The sequence below is a fragment of the Aspergillus terreus genome, genomic scaffold (assembly GCF_000149615.1).
Source record: "Aspergillus terreus NIH2624 scaffold_2 genomic scaffold, whole genome shotgun sequence".
NCBI lineage: Eukaryota > Fungi > Ascomycota > Eurotiomycetes > Eurotiales > Aspergillaceae > Aspergillus > Aspergillus terreus.
The window spans coordinates 2,527,329-2,550,207 of NT_165925.1; the positions used below are offsets into that span (position 1 = coordinate 2,527,329).

Below are 22,879 nucleotides of genomic sequence, written 5' to 3' on the forward strand. Positions count from 1 at the left end.
TACTAATGTGCGACAATCACGTTATTTTACCAGAAATGGACCGAATGTGAATGCCCATTGTTTCAGGCGACCAAGGATCTCTCTCACCAATGCTACGACAGCATGGACCATGGGACTCTGTGCGCGGAAGGCCTGAATCATCCGTCCGTGGTCAGGATACGGATCCCTCCGTTGTGTTCGTCGTTATGTCTTCGGCTCCGACCAATTGTGGGTTCAAATGCACGGCGGAGCCGGACAAGTGTACGGACGGGATCCATGACATGCAGCTCGTGCCGTCGATCAGGGCGCCAGGGGAGTTTGGTAGGAGTCAGATAGGCAAGTTGGATCCGAGTGCACTGGTGTCCGGACGACGAGGTAGGTAAGCATAGTTACGACAGGATCGGATGGGTATTGCGTTGTACGGAGTACTCCGGTAAAGCCGGAGGACTCGATAAAGTATTCTTCCTGTTGTTCTCTTCTTCAATATAATAATAAGAGGGTATAGTGGGTAACTAAGTGTGGATTGCAGTGTAGAGACAGACGGCTACCCCGGAAGATCGGCCGTGACCTGAGCATACCTACCTGCATACTCCGTACCTAGGTAGGAGCACAGCATGAGTGCCGGCCGATATGGCGCGGCCGACACCCCTGATCCGTTTCTAATTGCAGCCCCGTGCAGACAAGGAACTTTTGGTACCGAATCCAGGACAAAAGTTCTGCGACATGGAATCCCAATCCAGCAAGGTACAGCATACCCTGGGAGGATGGTACGGTAGCTGTGAACAGGCCAGACAGGACGCCTTAGCTCGGCCATACTTGTACCAGATAGGTAGTTACTACCTACACTACCAGCACTACTAATATACAGAGTACCTACAGAATAACTAGTACTACCTACTCCGTAGTACTAGTCCTACACCTGCGGGGCAAATCTCCGCTGCGAGCCGCACGACGGCCGGCACGCAGTTCGCTTATTCAGTGGGCAACAGGCAACCGGGGCGTCTCTGCCGCGCCCGCTACGTGTTTGGCAACGATGGGCGATATTCTGCCTATGCACGAGGTACGGAGTCGCCAGAGAGGATTAAGGAGCGAATGAAAGGAGGGATTCGGAGCATTGCCCCGTCAGGTCGGGAGGTCGTCTCGAGTTGGAGATAAGGGGGTGGACTGCACGAGGGTTTGCACATCCACCGAGAGGCACGAGCGAGCGACTATTCCGTGTGGAGTAAGAGTCTGCTCACGATCACGAAAGTAGTACTCCCGAGTAGATACTTGGTAATACGTATGACCTGGTACCTGTCGGAGTAGGAGGTACTCAGCAGTATTCTTCCATCAACTCTAGGAAAATTCTGACTATCAGCCAGTTCGCGTCTATATCTACTTTCGACTTTGCCTTCCCACGGAGATTTGGTCGACTGAATGCACTACCTACCTACCTCCCAACCTAACTACTACTACTAGATAGATGTACCGTACGTAATGAATTGTAGAACCTGCAGTTACTAACATCTCTGCCATTATTACTAGTTACCCGCCGGTGGACTCCTGCACTCGCCTGCCGCTCAGGCCGTCAATCAGGAGCTCCACCCGACTATTCTCTTTCGAGCCACAGCCTGCTGGCTTCCTACCACGACCTCCCGTGCAGTACAATCCTGGTCGAGGAGTTAGCTCAGTTGGGAGACTGGTCGATGGGTCAACATGCAGATGTTTCCCGGAGCCTTCCCGAATCTACTCCATAATACTACTGATCAGAGGTAGCTAGCTGCTTGGTCTTCTCTCAACCGTTTGGATTACTATTTCATCCGTCAAAGCATGCGGAGTCCTCCTTCGGAGCGCACCACAGTGACTAACTACCCGAGTCTGAGTCGAGGCCCGAGTGGAGCAGAACAACTGTCTGTTGTTCTGCCCGTGATCGACGAGCGCTTCCGCGCTTCTTCCTGTTGTTCCGTGCCTTTTTCGCTTCACGGGATGCCAGCATCCTGTCTGTAGGAACCTCATCGTTTCCCTTTGTCGACGTTGGCCGAGCATTTTTCCCGTTCCCAACCCGACTCCAACAAATCTGCCCTGATATCCTCCAAAGGATCTGGCTGGGTGGGCCTGCGGGTAGGCATCATTGATATACACGGGTGTACGGAGAACTCTAGAACTATAGCGTGGTCTGTTGCCCTTTTCGGGACGGTATCCTACTCAAGATCACCATCAAGTGCAGGATCGAGTCATGCTCCAGGACGATCATAAGGTCCAGGCCATAGCTACAGATGCGCTTGATAATCAGCATCATACTCTATCCGCACCGTCATGCGTAGGAATCAATCCTAGACAGCGGATGCATAATACAAGATCCATTATCACACCCCGACAAGCCAGAACATACAGGAACGGAACCCTATACTGGAGCACATAAGCATCCTGCTCAGGCGCAGGAACTATGACGTCAAATCATGCGCGACGACTCGCTCTCAGACACCCTGCACTGGCTGCGCAGCCTAGTTGACACCATCCGCACATCAGACCATGGCGGAAACGCATCTCGTACTTCCCCCCGACACACTAATGCGCCTGCATGAACAGGGAACTCCCTGTCCGATCTCGCAGGAAAGTTTCTAGAAGACTCGTTCCCTCGTGAGGCGTGGCAGCTCGCATATATGGCACTTCCGAGGCCGGGCTCTTACTTAATCTTTCCTCTGCATTCTGTGTCATGTGAGACGCGGTTCACAGAGTATAGGAAATGGCATAAGGTATTCGCATTCCTACCGCAGGTGATAGTACCTAGTAGTGATGTTGTAGCTAAACGTGGCAGACAGCAATATAAGAAACCCGGTAACTCATCTACTCCGTGCGACGGGCGTGCCCAGTGCATCCTACCAGCTACATCCCTGACGGCTTCCATAGCCAGCTCCTAGGCTCGAATGTCACTTCAAAATCAACGCCGCCGAACAGCCCAACGGCGCCATACAGATCATAATCCCCCTCCAGTCCCTCGACACCCCCTGCATCAGCGTCCACCTCTTCGTGGAGATTCCAGCCGCCCGCGACTCGCCCATCCCGCGTGATGAACACGTCAACCTTGGCCTTCTGTCGTCCTTTCTCTTGGACCAGGGTGTCATTGTCAGGAAGTTGAAACGTCATCCCCAGACCAACGGTCTCGCCGACGCGGAACGCGCTGGTAAACTCCATGCCGCCCCAGGAGTCATTCACAAACCGACACCCGTCGTCCGAAAAGACACCCAGGCTGCCTCGCTCCCAGCCCGGCGATCGCCAGTACGGGTACGGGTGCGCCACGAACCCAATAGCCAGCCCGCTTGTATCGGCGCCAGGCCCCGAGCGCAGCCGCAGGATCTTCACCTCGAAGTAGATCGTTTTGCTCCTCTCCGTGAGAAAGGGCGAGTCCTGCGCCGCAAAGTACAGTGGTAGGTGCGTGGACACCAGACAGTCCCCGTTGCGGTCGCGCGTCGACCCGCTCCAGCGTCCCGGGGAAGGCGAGGCGATGCTCCCCTGGAATGCGCTGGACTTGATCGGCCGGATGTCGTGCTCTTGCACGGACGTATAGACCGGCATGGACGGCCGCACGGGCCAGTGCAGCGGGTGTCTGTCGCAGTACTCGTGGGCGCGGTCTGCGTCGTCGGCTGAGGCGTTCCCCGTGTTGGAGCTGTAGTAGCCAGTTGTTGGGGGCGGCGGCAGCGTCGCGGTGTCGGGGATGGCTTCCTGCCAGTTGTGGTAGGGCGGAGGGACCCGCGTTGCCTCGTTACTGGGGTCCGAGGACTGGGATGCTTCGTAGGACGGCGGGGCGCCCCATGAGCCTTGGGAGGTATAGTTTGACATGGCGAGTGGATTTCTGGTTGACGTGTGATGTGAGGCGGGGATGAGTGATGAGGATGGAGCTTGAAGAAGCCGCGATGCGGTGGTAGATGCCAAGTGTGGCTGTGTTGAAGTTCAAGGAACGAGCTTTATATGACGGTACTGATGTTCATCGGGACTTCCAGAAGCTGTGTCTACCACGGATTGACAAGGACTGACGAACATTGCAATCAGAGACTAGTCCCTGTGCGGTAATCCAACCCAATATCATCCATGGATGGGTTGTTTGAGCCCCACCACGAGAGAATCTGGGGAACGAAAGGCACATCTCGTTCAGGGTAGTACTACGTTCATCTGGTGTAGACTAGGTTTCAGGGTGACAAAATATAAGGGTGGTACTAAACTTACCCAAGAAAGTAGTGCAACGAACATGAAGATGACTATACATAAATGATCTCTTTTCTCAAAGGGTTAGAGTTCAGACCTGTTCAAAAGGCGTGTTGTGCTTGATATGTAGAATAGACCTATTCATAGCCTGATGCTTGCAAAGACTGACTTCATCCTATTTATAGGACCAGCGATAGATCGAGAACAAAGCATCCGTCCCAACTCTAAACAGAATGACCTGTCTTAGGGCACGCATCGGCCTGTTTAGGCCAATAGTCTCAGATGAAACCCCGGCCACATCCACAAATCGAGATCGCCAGCCTCGAATCTATCTCAAACCCCACATTGTCTCTCATCATCAACCACCACAATGAATACATACATCACGAACCCTCGTCAGCATTATAAAATCCCCTGATCGCCCCCAGCCCCCCATGTGACTTGTGCAACACTTCAAACCTGGTGTGGCGTGGGATCTGTTTCCCAGCTTTTCGTTCCTGTACCACCTCCGACAACCATTGCAAACGCATCCATGGTTTATTACCAGACTGAAGCCGCTTGACGCCACCATCCTGCAGCATTCCCTCAGCAGACAAACACCGTCGCATCGCAGTCCAGACTTGCCCTTCTTCTCAGATCCCAAAAATGAGCCAGGATAATCAACATAGACGATCGCGCCGTCTGTCCATTACCCAGCATCTACAGCGCATGTTCCATGGCGACAGACCCGTGAGTTGGGTACTCCACGGCGACTACAGCGACAGCGGTGTTTGCTGATGACTCGATGTAGAAGGAGAATGATGCCGCCCACGTCTCCCCAGACAATGAGCTCGCCGACGCCCCATCCCGATCAAGCGCAGGGAACACAGAGCACACAATTCGCGGCGAAGATGCCAATCACAGATCGAGCCATGTCAGCCCTCTGGAGCCCAATTCAACCTCCCACCCCTCAAGATCCAAACTCTCCGTCCACCATAACCCAGAAGACACCTCGAGACCCTCGTCCGGACAATCCACTCCACAGCCCCCGCGCCTCCGTCTAGACACTCCATCAGCCGCAGCCGAGTCGCCGACTCGACCCGAGATCTGTGTCTCTCCAACATGGCAGAAGAACCCCGTGCGGAAGAGCGAGCGGCGCGCTACAAGGCGATTGGAGGCAGAGAGACTGGAGCTGGAGAAACGATTACTCCGACTTGAACGCGCCGAAATGTCCGATGGCTCGGTGAATCCCAGGCGCGAGCCACGGCGTCTGACAAAGAAGCAGCCGCTGGAGAGCTCGAGCAGGACGTCGAGTGTGGGTGCGGACGAGTCAAGGGCCTCGCGGCTTTCCTCTGTGTTCTCGAGGCGCTCGTCGCGATCGCGATCCCGCTCGCGATCGAGCTCAGTTAATGACGAGAAAAGACATTTCTCGAAACGCTGGTCAATCGACCGGGTGGATCTGCTGAAGCAGGATCGAACGCCGCAGCCGCCCTCTTCTGCTCTTCCTGTGACGTTGCCCGAGCGGTTTGGGAATGTAATTTCCAAGGAGCTGACTGTTAAGCCGCATGGGCTGCCTGCGCAGGACACCCGCGCCAGGGTGGTCTCAGATGCATCTGAGGGGAGTCCAGAACGTCTAGGTGTTGATAAATCCAACGATTTCACTCAACTGGGGTCTACGGAAAGCCCATCTACTCCCAGTTCCGAGAACATGGAGCGAAATGCGCAAAATGCAGACAACTCGAAACAGTTGAAGGAATTGGACCGTACGTCCTTTGCGGCAACGCTGAATCTTGACAAGAGAACTATGGATGCAAAACAGAAGTACAGAACCGCACCCCACATCGAACCCTTCGACAGCAGAAAAACAACAACCGAAGCTGGACCAAAGGTGGTGGAAACAAACTCGGCGATTCCAAAATCCCCAACCGCTCTGCAGAGCGCCCATCGTGTATCGAGCGGAAGTGTCCAGTCTTCCCCGGCTGTTTTACCGTCGGGGGCTCCGAATACGCAGAGGGCGTTTGGCCCGAGACATCAGAAACGCTTTACTTCATCGCCGCTCGCGAGTCCAGCTACATTTAGCAGTGACGTTGATACGACTTCGAGTGACAACACGCAACGTGTACAAAATGAGAGCATTTCGGACAAGTCCCTCCCAAACCAACAAACATCCCGTCGACTTCGTTCTCATAGACTGGCGAACGGGGGTCCAGAGAACAAGAAAGCCGCGAGCACGCAATCCGAAGGACACCGGTTTTACATGAGACCATGGAAGCATACAGACACGAAACGCAAGTCAGCCGTAGGTGAGAGCGCTCCGACCAAACCCACGCCACCGGTGACGCGGAATCGCGACTCCGAACAAGCCGTGCAACCCCATTTCAAGCCTCCGATGGCATCGCCAAATAGTGTATCCCCTGCTTTATTGGAGCAGCGGTCAAAGGGGACACACTCAGGCAAAGAGCCATCCTTGAAGGAGCTCATTGCTACTATGGGAGATGCTAGCTTGGATCCCGGGGATAGGTCTCGACCATCAGAAACTCCCTCTGGGAAGCATCCAATGAATCATCATGCGAGGGGCTCCTCGAAGGTCTCGTTGTCGACGAAGTCTTCTCAAGAATCGGTGGATTACAACACCGCGGATGAGGCGCCCTCGGGGGGTTCTCATCATGAACACGACGATGTCAGTCCGTCTGATCCCACGTTTATGACCGGAGGTCTTCAAGGCCCTGGCAAACCGGATGACCATGCAGCATCGCACCATGCAAACGGTGTCAAGCTACGACAACCTGGCAAGGACTTGAGGCAACTACAACAGGGTCAGGTGGTTGCAAAGCTGTTCGTGGTCTGTTGTCATTGTAGCTTGTGGCACGATATGCCATCTGAAGTATACGCTAGATTGGCCTTTCCTGGCGGTGCCCCTTCTGTTCCTACGGAAGATGGCCCAAGCGCTGGGTCGTCCAGCGTCCGACCCAACTACGAACCGGGTGATCGGAAACGGTCCCTCGCAAAGTCTCCTGGCCAGAGGGAAAAACCAGGTATGGATCCCAGGAAGGGCATACCTCCTCCGTCTGTGGTGAAATGTTGTTGGTGTGAGCATAAGATGAGCAAATTATGTTGTCAGGGGTGGACGACTGTTGTTCAGATGCGCGAACGGCATCACTAGGCAGGTGTTTGGTGTAATGATGTTGATATATAATTGGAGACATGTGATGATCTTTCTGAAATAGCGAAATCCACTGTACTATATCTACCCACGAGTGTGCCTAGGAGGGGGAAATATATATTAAATCAGTACCTCGTACTATACGAATTATGTTATTTTGGAGTAGTCGTGAAGAGGGGACATTATAATGAGATATACTGGAACTGTGAACTTTTCAAGAGTTCTTCGATGTGTGGGCTTGTGGCGGTCAGGCAGGCGAGCACACTACCTTGCGTTCTCACATGCTTGGTGACATTTCGACCTCGGTCGTGCGGATAAGACACTTAGTGAATCCAGATCTATCTACTTCTGCGTCCTTGCTGGAGAGTCAAATAGAAATAAAAAGATAGGAATAAAAATAAAAACAAAAAGAGAAGGGCCGAATGGGGATCGAACCCATGACAGATGGATCTGCAATCCATTACTCTACCACTGAGTTACCGACCCTTGTTGATGACTCAGGGTTCATTAATTGAAACATAGCCTTGACTAAACTTCTTACTCCACTGACTTCCGGTTGGCGCATCCCATATCAAAGCAACTGTGGGGGTCAACAACCACTCGACAAAGACCCGGAGGCTGGTCAACTCCGTCGTTTTTGTCCCTCTGTCGCCTACCCCAGAACCCCTTCATGGCCTAGATCGATATCATGGTGCGAAAAAGAGGCCTGTCAAATGCTTCCTCGATCTCCTCCGCCCCCGATGGAAACCAGGTATGTCCTCCAAATAGCCGGTCATCGCATTTGCACTATCTCCGCCTTTCCTGCTTTTGGTTCTTGCCTGCCTGCCTTGTCTCTGTATCATTGCAATCTGACCCTTTCCAGGAGCTGGAGAGCATGTATGATTACCTCGCCAAAGTAATTCTACTTGGGCCGAGTGGTGCTGGAAAGTAAGTCACCCGGTTAAAGCCCATAGCTCTGTAAAGTCGTCGCTCACCAAACATCCTCGACCTAGGTCCTGTGTCCTCCATCGGTTTGTGAAGAATGAATGTACGTGGATCGATTCTTGCCGGATACCTCCGCGCCAGATAATCAGTTCGCTAATACCTCTCGTACCTACAGGGCGAGTCCTATCATCACAAACAATCGGAGTCGAATTCTCCTCGAAGATCGTTAAGCTGGGTTCGGGTCCGCGACGAACAAGGATCAAACTGCAACTCTGGGACACAGCGGGAACGGAGCGATTCCGATCTGTCTCCAGGTCTTATTATCGAGGTGCCGCCGGAGCCATCCTCGTCTATGATGTATCCTCCCACCAGTCCTTCGCGTCGCTGCCCACGTTTCTCATGGACGCGCGGGCGCTGGCCTCGCCCAACCTGACCGTTGTCCTCGCCGGGAACAAGGCGGATCTCACAACCGACTATGCGCCGCACGGTGATTTTGACGATAGCATGCGTCCGCCCCCTACGCCGTCCAGTACCTCCAGCAAACACTCCTTCCCCTATGATTCCGGCGGTGGCTCGGTCCGCTCCTTCGCCAACCTCGGATCCGGCACGAGACAGACCGCCACGTACGCACCCCATGGTCGCGAGGTGAACGCGGAGGAAACCTCGCGATGGGCGGCAAAAAACAACATTCCCGTCGCCGTGGAAGTTTCGGCTCTGACGGGTGAGGGCGTGGATGAATTATTCCACCGGCTGGCCCGGATAATTCTCACGAAGATTGAACTGGGTGAAATCGATCCCGACGACCCTCAAAGTGGCATCCAATATGGCGATGGTGGTCCCTACGGACATACGACCAGCGACGCCTCGAGTGTCAGGAGCCAAATGACCCTCGATGAGGGTGGCGTCCAGCTGCAACGCAGGCACCCGAGGAGAAGAGGCGCCAACGACTGGAGGAATGGCATGAGAGAGTGGGAGGATGTCTTTCGGCTCGGTGGTTCGCACCAGAGCAAAGGAAGGGGGTGCTGCTGAACTGTGCCCTCATGTGTCCACCTTCGCCGTTCCCTTCTCCCCGAATACCCTTCTTGCTATCCCGAAGTTCCTGAATTCCGGGCACTTCTTATACCCTAATGATCGACAGCTTGGTCGCGGCTCCTTCAGGTTCTCATCTACTGTACAGCTTTTCATTCGTTCTTGGCTCAGTTGCTTTATTCTTCCGGACCCATTCCACAGCGTTATTGGAATGGGTTGGTCCTGGAGGATTCCGTGATACCCCGACGACTTTCTTTGATTTGCAACAACCCCGGGCAAATGAGGATGGCTACGGCGGCGAAGCCTAGCTACACTGTCTCCTCGGATGCTGCTCTTACCCATCGTTCTACATAGTCAAATGCATAGAACTATTATTTGACTGTTCATTCTCATATATGGCTAACATAGTGCCCAATTATACAGTCTGGAATCGTCATCATCGTCATCATCATCGTGGTCCCAAGCACACCGCCCTTATGCTTCAATACCGGAAATGAGAGTCTTGATACCCTTTCCTGCCTTGACCTCCTTGAATGCCTGCTCGGCCTCTTCGAACTTGACAACGCCGGTGATCAGCTCCTTCACGTTGACGCGGCCGGACGCCACCAGCTCGACCGCAAGCTTGTAGTCCCCGCTGCCATAGCGGAAACTGCCCTTGACGTTCAACTCCTTGGTGCACGCCGCCATGATGGGGAAGTTCATCTCGCTGCGACCCATGCCACCCTGCACATAGGTGCCGCCCGTGCGAAGCACGTGGATACCCGTGTGGACGGACGGCTCGGCGCCGGAGGCGTCAATGGCGACATCCGCACCGGGGCCCAGGTCGTTCTCGGCGATGAGGCGCGCCGCGTTTTCCTGCGCCGCGACCTTGGCCGGCTCGAAGATGGCCGTCGCCGCGTAGTTCTTGGCGAACTCCAGGCGCGGCTTCTGGATGTCGACGGCGACGATCTTGGACGCGCCAAACGCCCGCGCAACCGCACAGCACAGCAATCCGACCGGCCCCGCGCCGAACACCACCACCGACTGGCCCGGCGTCACCGCCGCCTGCCGCACAATGTGCACCGCCACCCCCAGCGGCTCCATCAGCGCCCCCTCCTGCAGCGTGATCTGCTCCGGCAGCTTGTAGCAGAAGTCCTCCGGCAGCGCGTAGTACTTGGCCAGCGTGCCGTCGTACGGCGGGGTCGCTGCGAACGCCATCTCGTAGCAGAGGTTGTACTTGCCCGCCTTGCAGGGCTCGCACCGCCGGCAAGGGATGCCCGGCTCCATCGCGACCCGGTCGCCCACCTTCAACGTCGTCACGGCCGACCCGACCTTGGTGATGACGCCCGACGACTCGTGGCCCAGCACCATTGGGTCTTTCACGACGAACTGACCGATCGAGCCGTGCTCCCAGTAGTGGACCTATAGATACACCGGGTCAACGAGGGTCTGAGAACGGATAGTTTTTGGAGACGGCACGTACATCGCTACCACAGATACCGGTGAACCGGACGTTCACGATGACTCCATGGGGATCCTTCAGCTCTGGGATCGGACGGTCTTCGAATTTCACCTGGTGGATGCCCTGCAGGACGAAGGAAAGGTTCTTGGGTGTGTTAGCCACAGCTCCGGCTGGCGCATGGCCGTATAGAGTGAATTGACTCGACGTACCTGTGCGCTCATTGTGTTGGCTCTGAAATTGGAGGTGGTTGAACGTATCCAGAAGATAGGAGGGGCAGCGGGGAATATGTAGGTTACAGGTATGGGGTGAGGTGTGCAGGAAAGTTAGGGTTGTCGCTCGGCGAGAAGGGAAATTATCAGAGACACCAACAGGGATAAATGGCAGCAGCTATCTAATCAATGAGCTACAATGTGACCACCAGAGTTTTCTTCTTCTGGGCCCGGATGGACGAGTGAGCACGGCGTAACAGCTGTTCTCCCCCGCCAACTGCTCCGCAATGAGCTCGCCGACTGCAATTACCCGGTCCGAGTGCTATTTAGCCGGGGTGGATATCGTCCCACGGAGTAATGCTGCTTTGGGAGGAGCACAACCGCCCGGTGGCGGGTTGCCGAGAGCCGATGCTGCTCTTCTTCCATATGTACTACGACTACCGATAGTCCAGAATGTCTCCAAGTCTTCATCAACGTCTAGATAATGGATATACGCTGTTCGTACAGGAAAGTACAGTGACCTGGCTGATTATGTAAGTCGGCGGGGAGACGCCAAGACCGCCTTCCCCCATGAGGTAATCTACAGAGGACTGCTCTCTCGGCCGATCACCAAAGCTCATTAAAGAGCTCCCGCGATATCCTTCACTCTTCCACCCAGACAACTGGGCCTATGAGCTTCGTGTTGCCTCTGCCACACAACCATCACGATGGTTCAGCCCAATGTTTTCCATCCCTTGAAGGGCACGTTCCGTTCCCTCCGCTCTGGCCTCCCGCGGTACTCCCCCGTCCAGAACCGCTGCTTTGGAGCAACATCGCGGGTTCGTGCCGAGGACAAATCGCAGTCATTCAAAAACCAGCTGTATGAAAGCACCCAGCAGCGATTGAAGCGCGAACGCGCAGAACAAGAGCGGTATTCCCAATACCAGACTCAGTCCCAAGGCGGCCGTTACGCCGCCTTGATGTTCGGTACGTCCCTGCTCCAGACCGGCTTAGACATGGATCTGATATCTTGTCAGCGCTGGCCTTTTTCTCCACCGGTGCCTATTTTCTAGGATCCCTCAAGCCTGCCAGTCTGCCCACTTCTTCCACCACGAACCTCTACGACCTGAGTCCGCCACACCACAATGTCTCCCAGTCCAACCTGCAGGCAGCCTGGGCCGATTTCGTTGAGATCCTAGGGAAGGAGAATGTGTCTACAGAAAATGCCGACCTCGAGATGCACTCCGGCTCCGACTGGTCGTCGTATTCACGGAAAGCGAACGAGAAGCCGTTCCTGGTCCTGTATCCTTCGTCTACCGAAGAAGTGTCCCGCATCATGAAAGTCTGTCATCAGAGACTGATTCCGGTCACCCCATACTCTGGTGGCACCAGTCTCGAAGGCCATTTCGCGCCCACCCGAGGTGGCGTCTGCATTGATTTCCGCCGCATGGATCGCATTCTGGCGCTCCACAAGGAGGACCTGGACGTGGTTGTGCAGCCCGCCCTGGGATGGGAGGATCTCAACGAGGAGCTGTCCCAGCAGGGTCTGTTCTTCCCGCCGGACCCCGGACCGGGCGCCATGATCGGCGGCATGGTCGGCACCGGCTGTTCGGGCACCAACGCGTACAGATACGGCACCATGCGGGAATGGGTGCTGTCGCTGACCGTCGTTCTCGCGGACGGAACCATCATCAAGACTCGCCAGCGCCCGCGGAAGTCGAGTGCGGGCTACGACCTGACAAAGCTCTTCATTGGCAGCGAAGGCACCCTCGGACTCGTCACAGAAGCCACGCTGAAGTTGACCGTCAAGCCTAAGAGTCAGAACGTGGCCGTTGCCAGCTTCCCGTCCATCCACAACGCCGCTCAGTGCGTGACGCGCGTGGTGGAAGAAGGCATCCCAGTCGCCGGCGTCGAGATCCTCGACGATGTCCAGATGAAGTGCATCAATGACAGCCAGGCGACGAGCCGGCAATGGAAGGAATCCCCCACGATTTTCTTCAAGTTCACCGGGACGCCCGTGGGCATCAAGGAACAGATCAGCATGGTCCAGAAGATCGTCTCGGCCACGTCCGGACGGTCGTTTGAATTCGCCCGCGGCGAGCAGGAGATGCAGGAATTGTGGAGCGCTCGGAAGCAGGCTCTTTGGAGCGTCATGGCCATGCGTAGAGGGCCCGAAGACCATGTCTGGACGACCGATGTGGCTGTTCCCATGAGCAAACTCCCCAACATTATTGAGGCAACAAAACAGGACATGACTCAGAGCGGATTGTTGGCGGGCATCTGTGGCCATGTGGGCGATGGCAATTTCCACGGTAAGTAAAATACAAGCCGTCGACTGGAGTGAAGCGAATCCGCAGGCCCGATGCTAACTTGTCTTGCTCACCAGCCATCATTCTCTTCAACGATGCGGAGAAGAAGACCGCCGAGGGCGTTGTTCATCGAATGGTGAAGCGTGCGGTTGAAATGGAAGGCACCGTCACTGGAGAGCACGGCGTTGGCCTCATCAAACGCGACTATCTCGAACACGAAGTGGGAGAGTCAACCGTAGATGCCATGCGGCGGGTAAGATATATGACACTTGCCTTTTGAATGCTTTATGCGTGCTAACAGATCAATGATACAGCTAAAACTGGCTTTCGACCCGCTGTGCCTACTCAATTGCGACAAGGTTGTTCGAGTCCAACCGCCAAACCCGGGAGAAATCAAACAGTGGTGATTGTGCATATTCGAGATACAGTGCAAATACTTTGGAAAGACGTACAGATGACGCCTACATGTAAAAATAAATCATCGCGTTCTCAGTATCTCATCGTCCCGTATGCAAACCCGCTTCGGATCAAATACATGATAGGTAAATGGACGGGTTCGTGCTTCCCCGACGGCCTTCTAATAACCATATCCCCTCGACTCATTGTGTCTCTGGCCATATCCATACTGGCCTTCGCCGTAGCCGCTGCTGCCACCATAACGACCCTCCTCGTACTCCTGACGAGACTCACCGCCGTATCCCCCATAGCCCTCTTGGCGGTCTCCATACCGAGGCACCTCCTCCCTAGAATCCGATCAGTACTAGTTCTGCAGAGCAGCCCCTTCTTCCCACAACTGTCCAAGGTGTATTCACTTACTCATTACGTCTTCCTTCTTCATAGTACCCCCTCTGCTCGCCGCCGTAAGTTGGTCTGCTTCCATAACCGTAACCGGACTCGGAGGTTTCACGACCATACTCGCCACGCGCCGAGGGATAGCCTGAATCATAACGAGATTCGGAAGATCCACCGCCGTACTCAGTGCGGGATGCACCTTGGGATCCATAGCGGGACTCCGAGTACTCGTCCCTGGACCCAGAGCCGTACTCGGCCCGGGCGGGAGTACTCTGATATCCGTGACGAGACTCAGAGTACTCATTACTGTATCCACCACTGCTGTACTCACCACGAGCAGGGGTGCTTTGGTATTCGTAACGAGCCTCGGAGTACTGGCTACCATACTCGTCGCGGCGCTGCGAGCGAGACTCGTAAGATTCGTGACGGGAGTACTCATTGCCTCCGTCATATCCGCTTTGATATTGCTGAGCATAGCCATCTTGTCTTTCATGTTCGTGATGGTGACGGTGGCGTCTTGAGGCCTTGCGTTCATCTCCAGACTTGTCATCGTCAGAACTGTTGTGAGACTCTTCATCATCGGACTTCCGTCTGTGCCGTCGCTCATGCTTCTCATGTCTTTCGTGCTCCTCATACCGCCCAGGCCTCTCATGCCTCTCGTATGTATCGTGCTTCTCGTAGTTCTCGTGCCTCTCGTAGTTGTCGCGCCTCTCATAGTTCTCCCGTTGACCACTGTAGTCAGAACGACGCTCATGATTATCAGAAGAACGAGACTCAGAATCATTCAAGATCATTGAGCCAACTTGGCCGACAAGACCCCCAACAAGACCCCCAAGCGCACCACCACCCGCAGCCTTGGACGCGATCTTTTCGATCTTCGAAGTGTCGGGTCCACCCGTCCGACCGGAAGTGCGGGCCTGTCCTTTGTGCAGGGTGAGAGGCTTGCCGCAGCCGTGTCCACAATCCTGAACTCCCTCCTTGTGGTTCTTGCCTTCCTGGACACCCTCGCGGGAAAGCTGCTCGCGAAGGGTGTCTTGTTCATCCCTGTCCTTGTCTTCCCACCATTGCTGGACGGTACCGAACATAATCTGACGGATTTCGTCGGCACCGTCCTCGCCGCGGTCACGGAGCGCCGGATGGTGGAACACCCCGTGGACAATCCGATCCAAAGTCCGCTTGATATCCGCGTCTTCGTTGTCCCAACACTCCATCAGCTGCGGCACGACCCACTTGACGATCTGAGAAGCGACCCGACCAGCTGGTTCGTTGAGTACATTTGAAAAGTGGTCCTTTGAGAGCATCGAGTGTGTAGGGTCCGAGCAGCTATCGTTGTCGAATACGACATGTTGCTGCTCTCGACTGCTCTGGATGACTTCGGAGGAGCCCGTTTGCAGCTCAGTCTTGACTTGCTGGATAATGGGGAGGACGTAGGGCGCGATGATCGAAAATACAAACACGTTGATCTGCTCCTGAATCTGCTCAATCAGATCCGGGATGACAGGAATCTTCTCGATGGCCTCGTTGATGGATTTGATGAGGTTATCGTGCCATTCCAGGACAGGCAAAATTTGCTGGTGAACCTCGTCCAAGTAACGAGTCCATTCTTCCGGTTCACGGGGAGAGATATTCTGGTTGTGTTGCTTGGCATTTTGCGATTGAGCTTTGAAGTCATTCATTTTGTCCGCTTCCTCATCACTGCTGCTACCGATCAAGCCTTCCGGGATCTTGCTGAGCAGGTCTTGTAGGAGGCTATCAGGGGCACCGTCGTTCTCCGACTCGGAAATGACACCCTCGAGGGACTGGATTTCAGATTGAGTGGCCTTATCGGACAGCTCACCGAGGACGGAGTGGAAGAAGTCCACTCCACCAAAGGTACCGGTGACGATAGGGTAAACATCCTTCCCGTCGAGGTCAATTTTGGTGTCACGGCCGACATGAGGGAAAACTTCGGACTCTCCCAATTCGATCAGACTCAGCTCGGTGTAGTTGGAATGGGCGGCGTAGTCCTCCAGGCAATGGAGACCAGTTCCAAGAAGGCGCAGGGCTTCATGCAGATCTTCCTTATTTCCGGACCGTCCATATTCACGCCCCAACTGGATTGAACGGCGGAAGACTCGACGCACTAGAGCTGCAGATGTGGAGATTCCCAAGTTCTCGGAGGCGATGTAGTTCTTCAGACCTATTCAGCACATGGCGCGTTAGTAATGACCGGGTGGATGCACATTAGGACGGGGACCTACCGGTCCGGGGATTGATGGACAGTTCACGCTCCTCGTCTATGGGACCTCGGAGGCGACGGTCGTATTTCCGCGCGTCTTCCCCCTCGGCATAACCGAGTGGGTTGTCAATGTGCTCGGTGGGCTCATAGCATCCCAGACGCTCCGTGGTCACTTCAAACTCTTTGGTCCCGTACCTAACGGCAAGTCTTAGTGGAAGGAGTTCACGTTCGTGGAGCTGCTCAAACATACCCAAAACTCAAGAAGCCGAGAACCCAGATCAGAATGCGAATAGCCTCGGTACTGACGTACTTCAGCGTGCCAACATCCACAGCCTGACTGTAATCCCGCAGCCAATTCCCGAAGTAGACCCGCTGGACGTCCAACTTGCTGAACTTCCGACCACCGGCGACACGAGCCAAAACCAAGGTGAGAAGCGTATCTTCGATATCACCATGGCGCCAGTTCTGGCCTTCCACGCGCGAGATGGAAGCGATATTACCGGCTCCGAACGCGTGAGCCTGTCCACTGAAGGCGAACAAGGCCACGAGGAAAATGGCCCAGGACGGAATAGAGAGCCCCATTGTTGAAACTCGAGTCCTCAAGCTCGGAGAAGCTTGTGGGATTGGAAACGAGACGAAGTAAATGAGGGGAGAGGAAAGGAATAAACAAACAGTAACCAAAGGACGTGGATACAGCAAGAAGGCGTATGGAAGGAGAGTGTGAGACAAGGTCAAATAAAAGCTGAAGGAGAGAAGGGAAAAAAGCAGGAGGGGAAGGTCTTGTACTCCTTATGGGAAGCAGGGTAAACCGTGTTGCCCCGCCATGCACATCGTCTGGTGTGTGGTTGTACACCTCCATAAAGGAAGTACAGCGCCCATCCGTGGGGGGATTCGTCCTTCATCCTGGACGGTCTCGCTTGGCAGGCCTCTTAGCGCGCCTCTTGTGGTTTCGAAGCCCCTCCATCTCTTGGCGACGCCCCAGAATGGGCATGAGGGCTGAAGAGAAGGCTGATGGGCTGGGCTGATGGGCTGATGGGCTGAGATGGGCACGTTATTTGGCTGATCCTCAGTCCTAGGGAGTATTGTACGGAGTAGATGTATGAGGCGACGACTCATGGATCATTTGCGATCGCGAGACTTGGGGAAACCAACGTGAGTAGGTACAGTCCCTTCAGCTCTTCATATGGGAGGTAGTGATTCTGTCCAATTTGCCATACACTGTACGGAGTAGAGGATAACTGTCGCGAGGTGTATAGTGTACTATGTATAGTTATGCGTGGATTGACCTCGGTCTTGAGCCTCGGTCTGGGTGGGGACAGAGAGAGTGACAATGATGCTCGTGACGACGGTATCGATCATGAGGAATCAGACAATGCGACAAAGACAAAGAAAATGAAACAAACGAAACGGTTTATCAATCCTTAATATTAGAGTATTAGCATGGGAGCGATCCGATCGATCTTGCATACTCCTTATCGACCGACTGCATACGGAGTATAGGCCCGGACGGGCCTGATCGACTTCATTCTGTTGTCATCCTCTCCGATGGGCCCATGGGAAATAACTAGTCTGAATTGGCGCGAATTAGTTCCAGTCGCTTGCAATGACCAGAACATGGGCTAGACTGGCTAGACGGCTTAGTGAGTGACTAGGGACGTCGTTAGTTAATCATCATTCAATAAGAGGGAGTGAAATCCCGGCCCTCCGCATCCGTCGCGCCGGCCAACCTCCAGCCTCCCCCACCCCTCTTTCTCCTCTTCCTTCTTCTTCTTCTTCTTCTTCTTCTCCGTCCGTCTCCGCTCTCATCTTACTCTCTCTTTCATCCTCCGAGCGGGCTCCTCGGACTCTCCATATCGCTATTCTCTTTCCTGCCGTTGAAATACTCAGACATGCGTGTGATCCGGGTCTCCCGCCCTCAGTCTTTGTATGCTTTTCACCTGCATCTATAAGCCGGTCCGGATTCCTGTGCTACGCTCCCACTTGATCCCAGCACTCCAGTCAGTGTAGGAAGATTTAGGAAGGTTTCTTTATGGTTCTCTTGTAACCACGGGCTCTTTCTTTTTGATTTTGACCGACCGACTCTCTTCGTTTATCCATCGCTTCGCTGCGAGACGCAAATCTCTCAATTGTTCGATCGGCCCTCTCGAGTTAGCATCACTGCCCCTCAAACAGGCTGAAACATAGACTCCGGCGATCATGCGTTTCTCCGACGTCCATTGAAGAACGTTCCGCTGTTACCGGTGTCTGGAAAGATCCTGAAAGAGGCGGAAGGAGTATTCTTTTTCGCCTTCTTCCCCACTCTTTCCTATGGCACGCTTCAGTGATCCATTCGCTCACAATTCACCGCTACCGAGCACGCATCAGAGGGATTTTAGAGATTCCCTGTCATCCGTTCAACCTCCACATCATGATCACACTGTCCAAACTAAAGTGTCTGGTTTTGGGAATTCCGTGTCGGTCCGTAAGGATACGCCAGTGCTGGTCCACTCAACTTCCCGGTTATCCGATTCAGAAGATCGCCTTTCGTCATTAAGTGTGTCCCGAACAGCAAACGTTTCCCCAAGGAAGAGCCGGCTTTCGGGCGGTTCAAGCAAGAGCCAGACGGACTCGGTTTCAGGGGAGCAATTCAGGAAGCAGGACCTATACCAACCTGGCAGTTCGCCTCAAAAGTCCAAAGCCTCCCCAGACCCCAAGGCGCACATCATGCCTTTGCTTAGGAAAATTTCGCGGGACGCCTCGCCAACAGCCTCCCTTGACCTTTCCCGGTCATCTTTTGACCACGATGGTCTAGGAATCTACACGAAGTACGAAAAGGAAGGGCATTCAAATGACCAATTTGCCAATTATACGACTCGCAAACCTATTTCTCGGGTCCATCGCCGCTCCACGAGTGGAACGTCCCAATTCTCCACAGGAAGCGGCTCAAGCATGGGCAAACCTGGAACGCAATATGTTCATCCGATGCGGCAAGCCCCCCGTGGGTATACGCCACCTATGGGCCAATCCTACCCTGCGTCAATTTTTGAAAGCGATGACTCTGCTAAGGGAGACACCGCGGATGGCGACGTATTCGGCCCGTCTGGTTCGGTTCGCGCCGCCTCAGGTCAGACACCGCGGCTGTCATTGCAGATCCAAGACAGCTCATTCACACGGTTACCAGGGAATTCGCAAACCAATGTCACCAGTCGGTCGTCCTTTGGCTACTCACGAGACAATGGGAGCACACTGGACACGGCGTCTCCAATCTCTAGGCCGTCATTGGATTTTGTCTTCCGGTCCAAGACACGAACGAGTATGGACCCTGTATCTCGAGCCGCCACTGTGCAGGCTGCGCGCCAGGCTTTTGAAGAAAAGGAGGCCGCAAAGGCTCGAAAATTTGAGGAGCAGCAGATGAAAGCCGAGCAGAAACAAATGAAGAGAAAGGAGAAACAACAGCATTGGCGGACGTCACTCCGGGACGGTGAAGCGCCGGAATTTGCATGGGAGAAGCAGCCTCAGGAAGCACCAGACGTTCGTCCTCCCCGTGTTACGCCTGCACCACCGCCGCCGCCGCCCCAACCAAAGCCGGAAACATGGAAGTCGCAGCCCAAGAATACGTGGATGCACTTTCTCACCTGGTTACGGACCCGAATCTTCAAGCTTCGCAGAAAGGTCAAGAAGCTCGCCTGAAGCCATCCAGCCATTTCTATCCCATCATTATTATGGAGTTGCGGCGGTATGCGTTTTTGTGGTTTCTGGGTCATTCCAATCCCTGTACATAGGTTTGCGTTAGTGTAAAAATACGTGCCTCACTATCTTCTATCTACCAAAGTGGTCGAAATCGAAGCGTCTGTTTCATTCTATGGATTTAGTTTTCGACCTCAAGCTATCCACAAAGCTCATAACATACTCCGTATTCAACTGCATGCGTGGTAGAGGACGTATAATCACGTGACGTATCGGAAACAAACCCAACCAAACTGCGCACATGGGTCATCTGCGGCGCCTCATCTCCCCTTCCCTTTTTTTGCCTCCACGACACGTTCTGCTACGGTGTTCCAAATAGCTCGCCGTACCCTGCCTCTTTTCCAGACCCAACTACGGTATACAGGAGCGACAACAAGTGATTTTGCGGAGGCTACACCAGGAACGCCCCACCCGGGCTCCCTCTGGCATTATCAGATCAGACTCTCGCTGCGTTTCTTTCCAAAGGCGCTCCTCCCATATAGGAGGCGCGTCTTGGTGAACGCTTGCCAGCATGGTCTACGACTGGGATGGAAAGCGAGACATCTGCTACCAGATGTATATCCGGGATAAAAAGGCGTTGGAGGAAATCATGGAATACATGAAAAATGCATATGATTTCTCACCTAGGTGAGACTACCTCCCGTTCCTCATCGAATTGAACTCCCGGTCCGGTGTATACCAATGTATAGTTAACTAACCGGTGGTGGACCGATAGTAAGCGCGCGTTTCAGACGCAATTCAAACGATGGGGCTTTCCCTCCAAACAGAACCCAGCGCATAAGAACATGGCGCTCGTCGCCCGTGTCAAGCAGCTCTGGGAGAAGAATACCAGCCAGCGCGACATGTTGCGCATCTTAAACGACGAAGGGTTCGAGATCAAAGAGCGAGAACTAATGCGCGTGCGCGCCAAAAACCGCTGGCTCCTCCGAGTCCCCAACGGCATGAAAGCCCAGTCGACCTTGCAGAGCCCCGTACCGCTACCCGACGACGAAGGACTGCTGGCTTTGCAGCAAGAAGTCTATAAAAACACCGATGGTCCCTTCGATACATCCTCCGAGCCGCTCCCAGCGGACACCGCAACCTCACACCCCCCATCTCCCGGCCTGTCCGCCGAGGTCATCGCCAAGCGCAAAGAGCGTCTGGAGCGACTGAAAGCCGAGAGCGCAGAACGTTGGGCGACCCGAAAACGCCGTCGCAGGACTCGTGGCTGGGCCGGATTGCCTGCGGATCCTCCGGGCCCTCCACGGTTCCCTTCTGAGACGACTATCGATGAGAGTAAAAAGTACCTGAACCTAGACAATGCGATGTACCGGGAGATCAGAGACCAGTTCCAACGCATCTGTGAGGAGGCGGGGTTCATCAAGAAGACCGTCGCCGGCCCGGAGAGATGGCAAGAAGCCAAGAATAAGCTAATCCAGGGATCGCATCACCTCCAGCAAGTGTTCTGGGACGACCCTAACCAGTTAGATGCGAAGACGCTCGCGCTTGACGTGGTGTGTACGGACGTCACGAAACGAATGAGAACCCTGGAGAGGAGAATGACCATTGCGGAGGCCAAAAATGCCCTTGGCATCAACCCGGAAGAGAGCCGCCAGATTCGAAACGCCTTCTACAACACTTTAAAGGCAGACCATTTCACCAGTAAGCTAGAGGCTGGAGATGAGCATTGGAAAGAACTCAAGGAGCGATGGATCAAAGAATCAGAGATACTCCAGCGGATCCTTCCCTCTGATCCAGCAGATGCGGAGCACTCCACAAAACACAAGGCGCTTGAAGTCCTATGTCGCGATGTCATGAAACGGCTTCGCGACGATCAGTCGAAGAGGGACACTACTCGTAAACTATCAGCTTCTCGGCTTCAGGCTCACAGTCCCGACTCGGGCAGCTCTCACGAGAGCGCCAATTTCAGCAGTGGAATCACTAATGGAATCAGCACGCTCGCTTCTCAGGCCCTTGCGAGTGCACCCGTGGCATCCGGCGATCTAGGTGACATACAAATAGACCCATCACTCCTGCAAGCTGCCAATGATACCTCCTTTGCCACAGCAGACCAGCATGATTCGGGAAACGCCTTTGAATATGCGGATCCCATCCTCGACTCCGCGTTCCACCCCATCGTCCATCTGCGGATCCATCCCGACAGCCCGTTGCACAGCGATTGCAAGCCTTGGGTTGAAAAATTAACGGAGAAAACAATCGGCATATTACGACACCTGGTCAACGCGAAATTCCCGGACTCCTTTGTTACAAAAGTTGAGGCCATTGACAGAGATATGGATGGCAATGAGATCCCGTTCATAATCGATGAAGACCACGAACTTGATACTTATTTGACTCACGTACAAGGGCGCAAAGCGATCTTTTCAGTCTATCTGGGTTCTATTTGATTGTCCCGATGCCGGTCTGAATCAGATGTCCAGTTCGACAAGTTCTGTACGGTACAGAAGGGGACTTGTCCTTGTTCGAATATATTGCATTAAATACCCCATATGAACACTATGCTGTTTAATTCCACTGCCTTCAATTTATCTCGATACTATAGAAAACACACAATACTCAGTTCTACATCCATATCCACTTGGTACTTAGACAACCGGATTCATGCACTCTTGTGATTGCCCCCAAAGCAGAAGGTTCTGAAGGTACTTCCGGACAGTGTACTAGGTGCATTCTTCCCAACCGTGCTCTAGGGTGTCTTTTCCCGGGCGTAACGGGAAGCAGAGTGATAAGCTATGGGTTTCTTTCTAGGCCAGGGGTTGGTTTGACATTGAACCTGTCGCAGTTGGGCTGATTACTTGGTAGAGCTTCCATGTCGCATCTATACGCGCTCAATAGCCGCATTGCCTGTACTTGTGTCCATAAAGGAGGAACAAGAATATACAATTTATCAAGGTAAGTTCTACACCGTGGTGTGGCGGTTACAGCGCCCCTCAGATATGAAATCCTCCT

General features: G+C 54.1%; 8 protein-coding genes and 1 non-coding gene across 9 annotated transcripts; 5 read left to right on the forward strand and 4 right to left on the reverse strand.

The window, feature by feature from the left end:
- Positions 1 to 2,844: 2,844 nt before the first annotated feature.
- ATEG_01879 (SSH4 family protein) lies at positions 2,845 to 3,798 on the reverse strand (the record flags this gene model as incomplete). Its single annotated transcript, XM_001209244.1, has 1 exon — positions 2,845 to 3,798. The coding sequence occupies one exon, from the start codon at positions 3,796 to 3,798 to the stop codon at positions 2,845 to 2,847; it is 954 nt and encodes a 317-aa protein (XP_001209244.1).
- Positions 3,799 to 4,806: 1,008 nt separating this feature from the next.
- ATEG_01880 (uncharacterized protein) lies at positions 4,807 to 7,303 on the forward strand (the record flags this gene model as incomplete). Its single annotated transcript, XM_001209245.1, has 2 exons — positions 4,807 to 4,890; positions 4,952 to 7,303. The coding sequence occupies 2 exons, from the start codon at positions 4,807 to 4,809 to the stop codon at positions 7,301 to 7,303; spliced, it is 2,436 nt and encodes an 811-aa protein (XP_001209245.1).
- Positions 7,304 to 7,717: 414 nt separating this feature from the next.
- ATEG_10493 lies at positions 7,718 to 7,789 on the reverse strand. The gene has a single exon. It is a non-coding gene; the product is annotated as a tRNA-Cys (tRNA).
- A 202-nt stretch (positions 7,790 to 7,991) lies between these two features.
- ATEG_01881 (putative Ras family GTPase (Rab4b)) lies at positions 7,992 to 9,006 on the forward strand (the record flags this gene model as incomplete). The annotated part of the gene is made up of 5 exons (XM_001209246.1): positions 7,992 to 8,054; positions 8,166 to 8,230; positions 8,296 to 8,330; positions 8,403 to 8,948; positions 9,002 to 9,006. The coding sequence occupies 5 exons, from the start codon at positions 7,992 to 7,994 to the stop codon at positions 9,004 to 9,006; spliced, it is 714 nt and encodes a 237-aa protein (XP_001209246.1).
- Positions 9,007 to 9,730: 724 nt separating this feature from the next.
- ATEG_01882 (NAD(P)-dependent alcohol dehydrogenase) lies at positions 9,731 to 10,918 on the reverse strand (the record flags this gene model as incomplete). Its single annotated transcript, XM_001209247.1, has 3 exons — positions 9,731 to 10,657; positions 10,719 to 10,841; positions 10,907 to 10,918. 3 exons carry the CDS (start codon positions 10,916 to 10,918, stop codon positions 9,731 to 9,733), a joined length of 1,062 nt encoding a protein of 353 aa, XP_001209247.1.
- A 695-nt stretch (positions 10,919 to 11,613) lies between these two features.
- ATEG_01883 (FAD-binding oxidoreductase) lies at positions 11,614 to 13,474 on the forward strand (the record flags this gene model as incomplete). Its single annotated transcript, XM_001209248.1, has 3 exons — positions 11,614 to 11,872; positions 11,923 to 13,197; positions 13,272 to 13,474. The coding sequence occupies 3 exons, from the start codon at positions 11,614 to 11,616 to the stop codon at positions 13,472 to 13,474; spliced, it is 1,737 nt and encodes a 578-aa protein (XP_001209248.1).
- A 532-nt stretch (positions 13,475 to 14,006) lies between these two features.
- Positions 14,007 to 16,786, reverse strand: ATEG_01884 (Het-C domain-containing protein; the record flags this gene model as incomplete). The annotated part of the gene is made up of 3 exons (XM_001209249.1): positions 14,007 to 16,165; positions 16,227 to 16,399; positions 16,455 to 16,786. 3 exons carry the CDS (start codon positions 16,784 to 16,786, stop codon positions 14,007 to 14,009), a joined length of 2,664 nt encoding a protein of 887 aa, XP_001209249.1.
- Positions 16,787 to 18,907: 2,121 nt separating this feature from the next.
- On the forward strand, positions 18,908 to 19,873 carry ATEG_01885 (uncharacterized protein; the record flags this gene model as incomplete). Its single annotated transcript, XM_001209250.1, has 1 exon — positions 18,908 to 19,873. The coding sequence occupies one exon, from the start codon at positions 18,908 to 18,910 to the stop codon at positions 19,871 to 19,873; it is 966 nt and encodes a 321-aa protein (XP_001209250.1).
- Positions 19,874 to 20,441: 568 nt separating this feature from the next.
- Positions 20,442 to 22,317, forward strand: ATEG_01886 (Clr5 domain-containing protein; the record flags this gene model as incomplete). Its single annotated transcript, XM_001209251.1, has 2 exons — positions 20,442 to 20,557; positions 20,646 to 22,317. The coding sequence occupies 2 exons, from the start codon at positions 20,442 to 20,444 to the stop codon at positions 22,315 to 22,317; spliced, it is 1,788 nt and encodes a 595-aa protein (XP_001209251.1).
- Between the last annotated feature and the right edge of the window lie 562 nt (positions 22,318 to 22,879).